The sequence below is a fragment of the Nomia melanderi genome, chromosome 5 (assembly GCF_051020985.1).
Source record: "Nomia melanderi isolate GNS246 chromosome 5, iyNomMela1, whole genome shotgun sequence".
Classification (NCBI taxonomy): domain Eukaryota; kingdom Metazoa; phylum Arthropoda; class Insecta; order Hymenoptera; family Halictidae; genus Nomia; species Nomia melanderi.
Window position 1 is genome coordinate 887907 of NC_135003.1, and position 17345 is coordinate 905251.

Sequence of the window (17345 nt, forward strand, 5' to 3'; positions counted from 1 at the left end):
GCTACGAGCACTGCTTCTCCCGAACTTTTGAATTATTTACGGAACGACGCGTCAAATTGGTATTCTGTTTCCTCGCGATCCCGGCATTCTTTTCGGTATTCCTTTGACGAATGGTGCTTCGTACCCGGGAACTGTTAATCATGGGTTGGCCATCGATTGAACCGTGCCAATATGACTAACAATAAGTATAGTACTCGTATTGTTTGAAACTTTATTGACGAAACATATAACCACTGCTTTCAGCATTATCATATTTAAGAGAAGCTTTTTAATGTTTATGCAGCCGTCTTAAAAGATCAACGTGATTAAATCTACAAGTTAAATCAAGTTAAATTAAATCGTTACAATAGTAATGAAAATTGTCTTAAAAGTAGTACAAATAACAGCAACAAGCTGAATTAAAAACTGAAACGAAATATTCTAAAAATAAAAAAATATTCCTCTTAATAGCAATGCATGAATTTTCCCCTCGATCCTTAGAAAAAGTACTGACGTCAAATAAATCCTCGCGTGTGATAGTCTACGACAACCGGTACCCGTCTACCTGAATTAATCGCGCCGCGATAGTATCGCCAGCGCAAAGTACCCAGATACTATGCGCGTAATCGATGAAGATCAGAACCGTGTTGAAGGGAATCGAGCAGATATCGTTTCGATACAAGATCGAGAACTAGAATCAACGGGTATCGATTTGCTATCGTGCCGGATTGCCGGACGCATCGTGAAATCGTCACCATCGGGCACCGTTGTCAGCGTCCGTCTTCGCTTCTGCGGCCCGAATGCCGTTAGCCGATAGTTATACATCGCGTTTCGCATATATCTCCGGCCGCTCGTTGCCCGTTTCCTTCTTGATATACATGCGCGATCGCCACTTCCACGTAGAAGGAAATACGCGCGTGCAACGCGCATCGACGGTACATCGGTACCCGCATGTCAGCGGCCCCCCTGCGGAGAAACCGCCGCAATACTTCACGACAAATGTAGTTTCCAGTTCCTTCTTCGCCTTCCCGACGAACGCAGCTTACCATTTTCAAACAATGAATCCATTCGGGAATACTTTCGTTAGACGGGAACTGACTTCTACGGAATCGCCGGGAAACGGATGAGACCGTGCCCGCGAGCCTGACAAATTCCGTCTCGGATTGTTCCTGCCACACCGTTCTACTAACTTTAACCATTTTTCTTTGTATTTCACCCCGAGGTCTATGACAGTAATTAATAGTGATTGAATTTTATAAATCCTTTTTACGTTTGAGATCTAGGTATTTTTTGTATTTAGTTGTTCCTTTCATACAACTTTTTTAGAAGTTTTTGTGCGATGAATAAGAATATCTGATGACTGGTTTTCTCTATGACTCTCCGGTTTTATTTAAGAATTTTTGTATGAAAAACCTGCAAATTTTCTGCTTTGTGAAAGTAAATATAATAAATAATACTTAAAATACATAATCTTTTACTTATACATTCCTCTATATTTGAAAATCGAATACTACAGAAAAAAGCTAACTAAAAAGCCACAGTTCAGTTATTTTTCAATTCAGAAACGGAATTGAACATATGCGGCGTAAAGAATTAATCAGAAAATATGTGCCCGACGTAATTCTGTAAGAGTGAACGCTGCCTAAAAGTGTGAAAGCCTTGAAAGATTAACTTTCACGCTATTCAGGACAAAATGAAACGGAACACCCTGTACATTAAAGGTGCCGAAGCGAAAGCTACGCACGCGTCGACGCGCCGCGCGAAGTCAAAGATCGGAAAATCTCGTGAGGGGGATGAAGGTTGCGTTTCTTCCTCGGCCTGGACGTAGATTCAAGATAGAAGGCGAGTCGGATTATCGCGAGTAGAAGCGGATTTATGCCAGTTTAAACACCGAGCTGCGGGTCTGGCTCACAGGCACGAAGACGAAGTGTGCTTCGTTCGGATGAAATATAGCCCGGCTGGGGGATGCTTCGGTGTGTACCGGCGCTGTTTTATCCGGTCAAGCTGAACCGCGAATTCCTGGGGATCACGGTAGCGTAAATTCTTCGACCGCGGGCCAATGGAACCGAACCTTGTCCCATCACGATCACTTAATCCTTATTGCTCCAAGAATATCGTAGAATGATTGCCAGTTGCTCCAAATAAATTTTCTTAATTTCGAAGAGGAAATTCAATTATGAAACTTAATTTTTTTACTTATCTTTCGGTCTTTACCCTTTGCACCCCACAATTGTCTTTCAGTCGTCAATTGATTTGACACAGCAAAATGTAAAATTGTAAAATTTGATATTTAATATTAAACTTTGTATAATGCATTGATATGTGAAATGTTGAAATAAAATTGTTTTGTTCCTCAGTTTATGTGCAATTTCTCGTCAAGTTAATTTCAGAAAATGTCGTGTGTATTTCATTAGAAAATATTGAGTAGTTCTAGTGAAGTGCTTCTGGAGTATAAATGACTAACATTGCAACGAATATATTATTATAAAATTACCTTACTTTTTGAATTTTCAATACTATGATCACCGCGAGAAATGTGGTATAAAAGCTATGGGGGCTCCAATTTTTTGATCAGAGACTATATTTTACCGTTGGCTTTTACAGTGAGACTGCCAGTTGCAGTGATACGAGTTAATATACATATGTAAAACGAATTTATAGAAAATCGTAATTCCGTTCACCTCGAGACCCGTTGTAAAACCCTTGAGTCGTATCACCCTTCGATTTTGTCCCAATTGCATCGAGCTGCTATAACATTAGACTACCAAATGACCAATTTTAAAATCTGATTTAAAATTCCACATTTCGGCCATATAACTTTACATCGATTCTTACATTATTTGATTAATTTTGTTTTCAAATTTTGTATTTCTTTTTGTTTCTGTTTTCACTACGAAAACTTTATTGTCCGACTTGTTTACCTCTATTTGATAACCGATCATTTTACATATTTTGAAATGAATTTTTTTTTTTATCTCGTTCAAGTTTCAAATTTAACACGTTAAATGCCGTATCAGTTACCAATGACCGAGCCTTCTGAATTGCCTGAAAAAATTAGGATATGCAAGATACCTGCTGTTGAGTAAAAATATTTAAGAACATAAATAAGTTAACAACAGTGCAATGTAAACATTCTGAAGCTAAATAATTAATAACTGTTCCTATTTACCTTTGCTACGAAGGAACAAGTCATGTATAAGATGTTCAAGATTCTCGTGACGCTTAACGTGTCAACTTTCTCGAAAACAAAATCTCAAGTTGAAAAATCCTTATTCGATACTTCCAATTTATCTTTTGACTAGTATTCCAACTGTAGCTAATTTTATTACCTAAACCAACACGTCTTGTGTAAATCTAGGACAAAATAATGAAACCTTGTGTAACTGGGACTCTGTTTATCTCAAATCTCCGTTACCGACCTCTTGAATTATATGATACACACAACCTTTAATTTTCCTTCGGTCGCATCGCGACGCCTTAAATTTCATGTTAATATCCCGGTTCGATGTGGAGCACTGCTGAACACCTCGTTCACCGAGAGAGCGCACAAGCCAACCGAAGTCACGTCCGATACCTTAAATTATCCCTGAACAGCGATTCGCTTCGAGGGACAATCGGTTGCACGCGTCGACACGGCTCGAGTACGAATTTGGTCGCGGAACGAGTTTCGCCAGGCGCCCAGATAAGATTGATCGACTCGGCTCGAGGTATCGTTTCCTTCTTTTTATCTTGCCCGGGACCAAGTTGAACAACCGCCGGTACACCGCCGGTTCGTGGCTTTTAACCCGTTCCGGTAGCGCTGTCTCGAAAACAGTTTTTATCTACACGCGTGGGGCGAACACCCCACATGATGAATCTCTTTCTTCGTAAGCGTGAAAATTTCATTTTTGGTAATAGTACACTGGACTTTTATAGTATTTATACATTAGGTTGTTTCAGTAATAGTACACTAGACTCTTGAAGTACTAGTACACTAGTTTTTAATAGACTGCGACTATTAAACGGGTCAATACGAGGTTGTTTCAATATTTTTATTTTACAATTATTGAAATTATGAAGGCACTGTTGTGTGAAATTGTAAAATAAATTCGTGTATTTCTACAGATACATCAGTAAAAGGCGCTTCAGAATTATAATTTTTTATTTTCACAAGAACTTTGAAGGTCTAATTTTAAGCTGTTAGCAGAGATGTTGCGTAACATATACAGTCAATGAAATTTTCACATTTCTACTAAAGATTTGAATCATTTTTTATTGTTCTCAAATGAATTGTCAATTGTTATAAACGACAACAATTGGATATTTTTTTCGAGTTCATTTCGAGATTTTAATTATCTTTTCTAAAGATATAAGAGAATATGTCTATAAGAGAAAATGTCGATATTTCAAACAGATCGCTGCCTCGAGAAAAACTTTCTCGGTTGATTAGCCTAACCCAATGCTAGTTTGATATACGAGGAACCGATCCAGCGTTTCTTAACTACGCTTTCGAGATATGCGATTACATCGGTGTCAGTTTACACGACTCTAGCTCGTAAAGTTCAGAAAAATGTGAGAGGTTTTTCAACATAGTTTTGACAGAAGCAGTTCCGCCCTTCCCTCCCCACCCCCGCCCCATGATCATGAACCGAGCGAACGATCGAACGGAAGCAACACGGTGTTTTTCGGCTGCCTGTTCTCCGGCCCCGAGTCTTTAAAAATTATAATGGCACGTAAATACTTGACCGATTGTAAACGATAATTAAGTATCGACGTTCGCCGAGCTGATCACGGTATTTATTATGGTCGACAAGTGATTCATGAATATTCATAGGGGGACATACGTGAAACGTATTCTGGTGAAAAAGGACAGTGATTTATAAACGCGTTTAATGCGCACTGCTCGACGAAAAAAAAAGGTGAAAGATGACAGCGGGCTTAGACGCAACTCCGAACCGAGAGATCAATTATAAGAGCACGGATGTTCGTGCATTTATAATTGCGCAAAGGGGAATGATGAAACGGCCCTCTTAATCAAATCTTTAATTTCGTAAAACCCTTAATAAAGGAAATGAATTTATACATGTAATTCCCGTTCTTCTGGGGCCGGTTATGAAGATCGCGATTTCCATAAACATCGTGTTAACCACGCGATTAGACGTCATCATGCTCTATCGAAGATTATGCGAAATACGGTTAACTGGTCGTTCAGAGCGTAATCTATTTTTATTAGATCCAGTTAATGGGAAAGTTATTTCGTTTTTGTCGACGCGTACGGTTTAACGCGCGGTTTTATTTAATATAATATACAGGGTGTCGCGTGCAAGTTGAAAAGGAGTCTTTATGGTTTCAGGATGTACCTTTTGGAGATAATATAGATCCTGGCAAGTCAGTTGTCAGTTCATTTCGCTGTCATTATCATTTTTTCCATATCAATATTTATGATGTGATAGTTTTATAACGTGACGCTGTCAGTTTAGATCAGATCGAGTTCAGTAGCGAGAATTCATCGGTAAGTGTAGCAAGTTGTTCTAATAATAACTGTAATAAATCATTGCGAAGTAATAACATCACAGCTCTACATAAAAACAGTTGATAAAGGAGGAATGTAAAAATTACTACTTTAAAATAATGTTGAAACTAATTTTGATATTTTTTCAGTAGCACATATGCATATTAAAGCTATAGACTCTTCTGTTCATCATCTTTTTCTTGCTACGAATAATAACTTCTACATTTTCTACGTTTATATTTGATTACCTTGTAGGCTCATGTTTCAAATAACCATCAACCAAACAATAATTCCAACTCGATGAAAAACCCAAAATCACTTTCCCACTTGTATTACTACCATGTCGTTTTTCTGAAACTTTTCGTTCTAAAGATATTAATTTCTCAACGATAAAGCTAATAATAAACCTCGAATTCATCGTAGAACATCATTAGAACCATTTCTCAGGTTGCAAATCGCTGGTACCGTTAAAAGTCCCCAACGAGCGTCTATCCGTGGTTCCGTTGTTCTACGCGCAGGCGTCGGCACAAACGCATGTACGGATTAATACAATGACTCCCGCGAAGGAACATGAAATGTCACCAAACATCTTCATTGAAAAAATTAAATTACATTAGAGAAAACTACAACATCCAGTGAATTTAACTGTGTCATTTATAAAATGAAGTTTATACCTCACTGGAACATTAAAAAAAGAATAGTTTATAAAATAGTAATTATTAATAGTAATAATTACATGATTACTTATACAGTAAGTCCATTTTCGTCAAATTCGAACACCGATACTGAAACAAAATAAGAAAATTACATCTCAATCGATAGTAAAAAAGAAATTATTTATTTCTGATAATCTAAAACCACTCTTTTCTGATTTGTTAGTTACCCACAGGGCAATATTTCATCGAATCACTGAGTCATAGAAGAACAAAATTATTTTTGTATGTACCATGTTTTCCCAGAAAATTAAGTACTTAACACGAGATTTACGGACATTTACTGTACAGTTTGTTGTATCGTTTTTGGAACAATCGATGTTCGTTAATTTAAATCTTGGAAATTAGATGTTTAAAAGTAGACAATCAAGGTACATGTTTGCGTAACTGAACCAATTCAAATTGAATCAAACATTTACCAAGTAATGTTCATGAAATTCAATATAAGTCAGACTATCGTTCCGTAAATCTAGTGTTAAATTTATTCTACAAAAACATTTTAGACGCTGCATTCATTCAGACTCGGTAGTTCTATATTCCCTGTTTCCCCAAAAATTCAGATTCCCCGTTTCTCCCCTTTATTATTCATATTATTTCCAAGCGGATTCTTTCCCTTTTTCACGGTGTGTGCCGGTTAGTTTGATGTATTATGCATCAGCAAACAATTTCACCCGTTCTTCATCGAACCGGTCATAACAGACCGGTGTACGATCGATTGATAAACCCGACGACGCTACCGGATGAATTATGTATACCAAAAAGCTTTCCGTATAAATCCATGGTAAATGCACTCGAATTTGTCGATTCCTCCCGTCGGTTATCCGATAAACGAGAAATCAAAAGAGGTCCGCGAATCGTCGCGAACGCTACGGGCAGCAGATAAAATAACGATGAAGACATCTTATCCATATCGGAGCCGAAGTCACCGCGTGGCCACGAATTTCTTATCGATCTTCTTTTCTCCAGTCATAATCGACGTCGCCGCTGGTATCGATTGTAGTTACGCAGTCCTCGATGATGATACCATACAAAAAATCTACCTGTTAGCTGACTGTTAACATGGAGTAATCCGAATGCAGTTGAATTCGCGTGATGCGTGCGACAGAAGTTTCGAGGGGAAGTTTTTGTGTCGTTCACCCTTATGGCGATGGCTCTCACATTATGCATTCTGTTTATTTCTCATCTTAATTGGGTGATTATTGTATAATAAATCGTGAAACGATGAGTTCATTAAGTGTTTTGCGTCATAAAAATATTTCTAAAAAATGTTACTAAGAAACGTAACGATGGCTGTTGTTATCGCTTTAGGTATTTATTAAGACTAGCAATAATGGTAACTCTGTCGTTTCTGCTCAGTTTATGTTCATCTTGTGTATTATTCTTATTCTTTTAGTTTTACAAGTAATTAAATAATTACTATAGGCGTATTGAATCGTAAATCGATTGAGATCAGTAATTTGTGTCGTGGAAATATGTCTGACAGCTGCGATTATAATACTATAACAGAATTTTATTTCAGTGTTATTAAAAAACGTAAGAAATAACAATATTAGTTTCTTTGGTACTTGTTCAGACTATAAATAACAATAACGATGTCGTTCACACCTGATGTGTGCTCAGCTTGTGTATTATGAACATTTCGAATATCTTTCTAATTTTAGGGTATTTCACAAACGTCCAGCATTGGCGACAGGAATCGGAATCGGCGGCAGAGGTAACGCCGGTGTTGGCGGTAACGGCGGAGGTTTAGGGGTTGACAGCGAGTGCGGTGACGCGTTAAAAAGACGCAAGGTCCACAGATGCGACGTGGCGGGCTGCGATAAGGTGTACACGAAGAGTTCCCATCTGAAAGCTCACAAGAGAACTCACACTGGTAAGTTTATTATTCTAATGTATCATATATCGAATGAAAGGAAAAGAAAATATCAAAAGTGTTAAAATCGGTAAATTTTAGTTTTGTTGTAAGACGATATTGTACGTACCGATCGAAGTACATTTTCTTTCTATAAGTAGTCATCAATATTGCTAAAAGATGACATTACTGGTACATCCAACATAATATAAAGTAACTTTTTCTTTTCTCTGGGAAATTTCAGGGTTGGCACGTACTGTGTCTTATATGAATATTCTTCAAATAATGATGTACAAAAGCAGATTCAGTGGAAAAGAGATAACGGGCCATTTTAATTCCAAAATTTCTTCCAGTTCTCAGAAATAAAGAAAACTCAACGAAGCTAATGTCATTTATTTAATTATAATTTACCAAAAAGTTTATAGCCCATTACATGCAATACCGACAATTACTTACTACTCGAACTAACAATTATGACGTTATGGTGTATATTCACCATAGAGCAAACGTATTATTCCCAACAAATAAATCTATTTTTAAACAGTAACATCAACAGTTCTAGCTAAACAGTTATATCCTCTATTAGGCCGTAGTGGAAACGTATCATTTTTATCGGCTAAAACCGTCGTATGGTCATAACATCAGTTTTCTTTGCAAGGATACGTCCACTTATAGCGAAGGTTAGCAATCGTAATAATATAATGCGAACATTAACTACCCGAAACCATGTCAAACCATGTTACGGATCTCAGACGCGTAACAAGCCAACTGATATCCCCTGCGAACCGGCAACAGGAAATTCCCGTTTTTGTTTCGCGCCGCGGCTCGAACGTGTTCCGCGGCCATTAAAAGATCTTCTCACGTTAAATGGACGGAGACAGCGTTATTAACGAACATAATGCCGCGAGATTCGGCCCGATAATCCTTAGAGCAAAGATATAGCCGGTAGTAAAACAGTCTTTCGTCTCTGGGGATGGGTCATCCGGTTGACCTGTGCCGAGGTTATTATTTATCTCACATCCTTGATTCTCTAGCCAAGTTGAACGACTCGAATAAAAAAATGCTAGCGGAAATTGAAATGGAATGAAAGAAACGCCAAGTATAGTTGATAGAAAAAGGGGGCACCTGAAAGTAATACAAATGTAATTAATCAAAATGAAAGAAAGTCATGGACTCTGATATAATATCCAGACAACAAAAAGTTTGATTCAAACTTCGCGCTTCGAGGTTATTCTGGCTCATTAAAGTAGAATAGTATTACTTTTTCGCGGAAATAATCCTAATCTGAATCTAGCTCCGAACTGTTTAGGGATCCTAAAATTAACAATTACTAGGTGACTATAAGCACCTTTAGTTGAAACTATGTAAATTGAACGCATGTAGACGCCATTAGCTTCAACTGACCAATCCAAGTTACTCGCCAATCAGCGCCAACAGTACATTATAATGTTTTCAGAGTGCCTATTGCCGTCAATAGTAATGAAAGGATTGAGATCGATTAGAGGAAAAACTCGCAAATTAGTCGAAAATGCGCGATTTCCCATGGGTGAACGGGATTCAACGCGTTTATCCATTTTCGCGCGGCGATCCCAGACGTATTCGTCCGGCGGAACGACGTTTTCGCGCATCCGCGCAGGTCACGGAGGTCTACAACATTCGCACGGCGAGGCGTATTGCCCCGGAGCCCCCATAGAAATTCGATAATGCGCCGAAGTGACGCCGGCGCATACACCATCCCGTCGAGAAATGCATTTTTCAGGCGGGCCGCGCGGGCTTCATAAGGAACACATCCGTGACCGGCCATTTATTATCGGCCCGCGAGAAAACCTGAAAGAGGTCACACCGTTCGCGCTCCTAGGTATACGGACGCCGCGGTCACCGCACATGTGTGTACACAGAGGCGACTGAAGAAGCCGCGCGGCTCCGAAGAATTTCCGGTGGATAGGCACCTTCGTGAAGGCATCGTCGGCTGTCTAGAGAGCGCATAGGCGGCGGGGAGAGGGCGTGGTCGTGAGAACCAGGATCTTTTGTCTGGTCCATGGTTCAACCAAGACGGTGCGACCGGGGTGCTCAACCTGGCTGAACTTTACCGTTGCCCTCCCCCACTACGAGGTTCGGTACCTGTGCAGTTTGACGGCGTTTCCCAGTTTTAGACTATTTCGTTGCAGTTCTTTTTTAACGCATTGGCGAAATAGTCGAAATGGTTTTGTTAATGAAGCAGAAGCTGAAAAATTGAGATGCTTTATAGTGATTGTTGCATTGTCCTTCTCATATCTTATATATCCAACAAAATTCGGTTCGATCGATATTAAGAAAATTAGTAAGTTTATGTAAAAAATGGTTTTATGGCAGTGAACCTGTTGAAACTTTGATTTATAATGAATGTAGATCTATCACAGATCCAGTTTCAAATGTTTATGTAAAATAGTACTAAACGAATAGCAAAAAGTAAGGAAGATTGCTGAATTCCACGACAAAAATTTTTGGCGATTATAAAGTAAAAACACGAAAAACCCTTGAATATCAGTAAAATTCTTATTCCTGATATAGGAACTAGTAACTCCTGGTTGCTGGTTACGCGGGCACACTGAAATGATTGAAAGAAATAGAAGAATCGTTGAACTAAAACGGGGATAGTTTAAGAAACGGAAATGAGTCCTAATAATGTTCAGAGCGAGTAATGGAAGGATACTTGATAATCCGCGCCTGTTAAAAGTTTTAACGACTCCAATAGGGTAGATTGAAAACATAATGAATAAGAGAAAAGCGGATGGTAAAGACTCTGAAAGGATGATATATTTAAAAAAGGAAAAATGAAGGGCAAAATCAGATTATCTTCCATCCTTCCCATAAAATCTTTAATTTTAGGTCTGGATGAGGTCTTTTAGATTAAAAATTAAAAGGTAGGTACTAATTAAATGTTTCCTGAAAATAGAGAACGCCGTTGCTATCACGATCATACTAGTGTTGTATCAACGTTCCACTTTAACATTTCCAAAGCTACAAAACATTGGTTCATAGCGATTTCTTGATATATGAAACTAGAGACTGATATGGCAGCTCCATCGTATTGTGTCCCAGAGAGAAACTTTCGCTAGAATAATTGTTTCAACGACTGTGCTGTGCGGCTGCGGCAGAGTGTACTTATATCCATCATTCTAACACCACAGTATTATGCAGCCATCAAGATATCTTTGCCCGGCCAGGTATTGCCACTCTAGATGTGGGAAATGCCAATTCATTGATTACTATTATTTCTGCCATTCCATGGTATAAATCGTTCGGCGAATCGTGCTAGCTGTACAACGATCCGTTCCGTCTGCTCCCAGAAGCGTTGGAATTTGTCCCGCGTGAAAAATCTATTGTTCTCAAAGGTCGAAGCGAATCGGTGTTATCAAAAATGCACCAATCCTATTGTCGGGTTAAGGATAACTATGGTAACACGATCTTATTACAATGTAATGGACATAAGTTGCAATTTATGTAATGGACATGAGGTTAACCCTTGCGCTCGCGTTGACTCGAAATCCTACTTAATCTCCAGTGCTTTTTAACCGCGTAGAAAATTTTAAATAATCTTTATGTGATCACTTCTTATGGGTTTTAAACGACTTATGCATAATCAGGTCTTTTAAATTAGTTTTAATTTTCACACAGTTTTACGAGAAAATTATAGAATGCACTTATTATACGAGCAATGCGTAAGAAGGGTCGAAAGTGTAACGGTTTACATTCATTAATGTCTTGAAGATTCTTGTGTATTATAAATATTCATACTCTAGTATAATAATCTAGCCATAAACTGAACTGTTAGGAATTATAAGTAGATAAGCTCCAAAGAATACAGAATCCCGAATGAAGATTTATTCTTATTGTGTATCGAATATTTTCAATTTCAATTCCGATTTTCAATAATAATAAAATCGTAAAGAGATATTAATCTAAAAATTATACTCGGCACACAAATTTTATAAGAATTCAAGCTGTTCAAAATTAAAATTAAACGTTTCGGAACGAATGTTAATTATTCTTCTGTCGGAAGCAGTCCACTCGTGCAAGTAAAAAAATAAAAACAGCCTCTTGCAGTAGCGTCTGCGAATTTTAATTCGCCACGAGGGGAGAGTGTACCACGAACGCGGTCTCGTGTTCTCCGGAATCGGAATCGTTCGCAGTTACGACCGATCGGGAATTAAAAAAGGAGTTCCGACGATGGTATTATTTCCTTTTTACACGAAGGGTCCGATCTTACACGCATCCGCGATGTGGAATCTCGGACGGCATCCTCCTTAAACCGTCCCGCCTCGTAACGAACGCACCGAATGCAACCGAATCCAGCTTGCTAACCATGATTGATGATTCTCACGGCTCGAACGGTAGAATTTGCATCGAATTTATATCGTGCCGCTCGCAAACCGTATAATGGAGTAATAGCGGTCTGCGCCGCTGCCGCTTTCGATACCATGAATCTTTCGAACACACGCCACGAACATCGGAAGCTACATTGTACGGGCAACGGGGCGAAATATTACGAGGATATGGTAAACGCCGGCTATGGGGCCCGGGCTCTTTATAATAGCACCGACGCGTATTCACTGCGAGACTAACGCCGCGCACTTTAAACGTGTTCACCGGAGGAAAAAAGGCGAAAATCAATTTATCTGTCAAACTGTCTGTATTTACCAGCCTCTGAAACGTTACTTGCATTCGCAAAGTGAAACTTTAATTTTTGACGTTAACGTCAAACGTTAGAACTGTCGAAGTGATTGCTTTCAGCTTTCTTATATCACAATTGTATCGACCGAAATCGCGAATATGTTTATTTAAACTTATTTTTGAAGTTGGCGTTTTATTTTTCAAACTTAAATGACTGTTTTTTCTTTTTCAACTTTAGTTTCAACCGAAGTTCCGTCGTACACAGTACAAGTGACGCTTTAAAAGAAAACTCAACGGAAAGCAAAATCATAGCAAATAATAGGGCAGAAAGGACTATACTCTTAATTAAAGAATAAACTCTTTATTTCTGGTTTTTATTCGCTTCATTCGCCTCTATAAAATAAAGAAAATTGCCTGCGAACGCAACAAACATCTGCGAACCGAATATTCATGGAGTGTCTCACCGACATGTCTTCTAGTAAAACTCGAAATGTAAATTCCAAACTCAATCTATCGTTCGTACTTTTATATTCTCCGTATTCTCCAGTCGCTAGAACGTTCATCGTCTTTGCCACGGACAAAAGGGCAAGCTTCGAAGCTGAATCTTTTTAATTTTCGAACACGACTCGTGACACCATGCGTCGATCGGCTACAGTGCACGGAGCTGGTGTTAATAAATACTTAATTGCGTCGATTATTGACCGAAAGTGCACGGTTTATTAAAGTTTCCGCGCAGAGCAGCGTCGAGCATGCGTATTATGCGGTTTAAACGTTCACGGGTATGGACGGCCCGATCTCGAAAAAGTCCGGTCGGGTCAAACGCGACATGAGAATCGGCTCGGCACGGCCGGCCGGCCGGCTAGCGTGATCCTTGATGGACAGCAGAAGGTTCGGTGAGATCTCGTGTATTAATTAAGGCGAATTAGCCTTGGCATAAACTAGACAACGAGCGCCGATCGGTTCCGTGTATCGAAGGATACCGAGCCGATCACTCGGGATTCCTCCTCGTCCCGGCATTGGCTGAACCGTGCACCGAGCGGCCGCCGTCAGACCTGCCATTAACAATGCACTTATGCATCACTGTTGAGGGCTACGATTACCTTCCGACGGATCACAATTTCCTGGTGGGCACCGATCCGCGTATTCTCGTTATCGAACGGTTTTAAATGAAATTTCTCTCTCTTCCTCTCTCCTTTTTCTTCTTTTCTTCTTATTTCATTCGATTTTTTTTCTGCTCACGATTTTCAGAGCGATAATTCGGAACGATTGTCGGCGATTTGGTGATTATCGAAGCATTCGCGATTAATTCCTCTTTCTTTGTGGACAAGAATTGTCGGTTTTAGTGGTTTATATTGAAATAAGTCGTAATGTGTGAAGATTTCGTATATACGCTATTGATATTTTAATGCGATGGCGGGAAATAACGAGGAAGTTGAAAGCGATATGAAGCTATTGTATTGGTGTCATTATTTAGATATTAATGATTGAAATTTAATAATCGTGCGAGTCCACTCGTTGTCTCCGTTTTGAAACGAATTGTTGTACGTACTCGTATTGATCTACCTCGCATGCATCGCTATTGACAGAACGTTGTAATTTAGGGAGATTTGTAATTTAATCGTTAGTAACTTGAAGTTGAATTGTGGAACCGGTCCCATTTATGGAGTAATAACTGTCGTTGACGTCTGCGAGCACAGAGTTGGCTTCCTTTTGACATAATACAGTCATCGAGAAACCTGCAATAGACTTCCGGTAGATAAAGTAAACAAGATGAAAGATCTAGAACAAACCACCCGAATAACCTGCCTACTGTTTACAGAAAAAAGAATATATCTCGGATTTCTTGAAACAAACTGCTGACAACCTTACAGAATCTTGTCAGACTCGTAAGGAGATTTCAAACGAAAGTTAGTAAATGTAAATATCGTTGAATTCTTTTGAATTTAAATGCAATATTATTTTCCCATTTTTAATTGTCATGCTTTAAAGTAAATGTTGATATAGACGAACAACATGAAATTCTTGTTTGCTTCTAGTAAATTATTAACCTTCCAACTGGGGATAATAAGTTAACAGATCATCCAAATTTAGCTTCATTTCTTAATAGTTTTTCGTTTCGATGTTCGTACTAATACTAATCACGCAATCATGAAGTATTTAGTTGTCCAATGTTCGCTATATTAATCGAATTCGTATCCAGTTGTTTGGAAAGTATCTATTTGAATGATTAACGCTAAATTTCAGCGAGCATACTTATGAAAAAAATCATAGAGCCATGGGTTAATTTTTGTTAGCATATAAAATTCCTTATATTTTAAAATTTCCAAATGCTATCAATCCATAAACATGTACACGTTCAATACATTTCCGTGTAAGTACTGTTACGTCCTAGTCCACTGCTATACAATATCTCCAATCATTTTCTTCTTCTTATAAACATTAATATTCTTATTACCGTTCCTTTCATTATTATTGTCACTGAAGTTATGATTGTTATGATTATCACTATTATTATTGTCATTAACGCGATTACCATTTTCGTTTCCACAAATATCTTCATTAGTATTATAACTACACCTAATTATAGTATAAGCAACTGCGCTACTTATATAGGAAACCAGCTAATAGTCGGATGCGTATACCCTGAACTTCCTCACCTGTAACGTGAATCACTCCAAGTTCTAAATGTTCCCCTTCCCAGTCTTCAAACTCCTCAATTTCTGAGATTCTACCCTATCTCAAAAGACCTAAACTAGAAGTGAACAACTTTCAACTCGGATCCATCGACATCTATTTAACTCTAAAATGAAAGTATTACTAAAAATCTTAAAAGTTCTTATTTCTCAGATCGTACAAAAATTCACCCAAACGCGGGAAATTTTTCCGCGTGTTGCGGCGATATAACAGTACCGCAAATCCAAGGTGTTATATATCCGATAGTCTAAACAAATACCAGTGCATTGTAATTATTAAACCGAGATCGAAGAAGTTTTGAAAATGGCCGTTTGAAATTGTTATATATCGGTTTCAACTGAAATAGTTATGGTAAACCGAAATAAAGTGACGACTGTTATTAGATATATCGGTTTTGAGCTAATATTCTATATCAGTTCTATAACTGATGCAATTATTGATTAATTTGGAACAATTAATATTGGTTCCAAAGAACTGAAACCGATATAGTTCAGTACTGATATATTTACTAACAGGTATGACTCTATTTCGGTTCTCCATAACTGTTTCAGGAACCGGAACCGGTATAATTATTTTCCATCCCTGTTACTAGGACCCCTAGATAAGTCAACCCAGAACATCTGAATCACTAGGACTAAACTCTTTAATTTTGTCAATAGCAATATATAAAGCAGCACGTTCAAAAACCGAGAGATCCTTCTCGCATACTCAACACCGTCAGGTTACTCTTTCAATCTTCACATCTCCACTTTGTACGACGTTCAAATAAACCTATTACTGATCTTGTATTCCGTTAAACTTATGTTTGTTCTATAACGTTTATTATATTAAGCATATTTACAACAATGTTATAAATTGAGTGGAATTTCGGTAGATCTAGGTATAACGATATGTATACCGTTAGAGTTCATGATGTGTTTAAATGCTCGTCCAAAGACGGTTCCGTAAAATCTGATCTATGTCGAAGAATGAATCTGGAAGTCAAATTTAGCGAAGAAAGGAAATTGTGGAGTAGGGTCAGGCTGTGTCATTGACGAGTAACTGGTTTCAAAGGTCTGAGCAGATAAACGTTTAACTTATTTGCATGTTCTTCTCATGTGAAGCTTTATAAATCAGAGTTGTGCAACTGAAAGTCTTTCAAACTTTTGATTGAAATTAATCTACTCCAACCGAAATATCCGTGTAATATGTATACAACTAAAAGTAATTATATGCAAATTATCACGCTTAATCTGTTAATCATAGAATTCAGTTTGAAAAATCTCTCGTTTTGTGTACGTTAAAATTAAAAAATTAAGTTGTACTCGTCAAACGCAGGAGAATCGCACCTAGAGTATATTTAGATGAAAACCAAAGCAAAACAAAGAAGAATTACATGTTTATCTGAAACAATAAAAAATTCATCGTTGAAAGAATTGGTATTATTTCAAGCTTTAAGACGACGTGTATACTCGTCAGACACAGTGAACTGGTTAATGACGTAAATGGGATATCGATAAGACTTCAGTCATTTACTATAGGAAATCATTCTATGACTAATGTTTATTCTTAGGGTTACGCTACGCATAGTAATTCGATGCGTTGGCACACAACATCGAATATACAAAAGCGTTGTGCTCGATTCCGCGACCCGGAATCGGACACATATTTTCTTCGTCCTTCTAGCTCACAGTTCCGCCTCGCGTTTCCTGCGCGAGTCGGTTCTCACAGAAGCGGCGGGGTGTCGAAACGTAAAACGCGCGCGCATGCAAACGTCGCCACCGTTGCGCCACAATTATCCAATTCCCGATTACGCACGCGGCACAGGAATCCTGTATTCATCGCGACACTAATGGCGCGTCGTTGATAAATCGTGGCCGCGGTTAATTGAAGCCTCTCTCGCGTAACACACGGCCGTCGCCCGCTGTTATATTTTATTAAACCGCGATACGGGCGTAAATAATTAATGGCGCGTAATGATCGC

The 17345-nt window shown here is 38.5% G+C and overlaps 1 protein-coding gene across 2 annotated transcripts in view; it reads left to right on the forward strand.

The window, feature by feature from the left end:
• Positions 1-17345, forward strand: part of LOC116424836 (uncharacterized) — a 581479-nt gene that overhangs the window by 545847 nt on the left and 18287 nt on the right. For both annotated transcript variants that reach the window (XM_031971785.2, XM_031971784.2), the window contains one exon: positions 7845-8056. In XM_031971785.2, coding sequence (XP_031827645.1) covers positions 7845-8056 — 212 coding nt within the window. The remainder of the gene's footprint in view (positions 1-7844; positions 8057-17345) is intronic.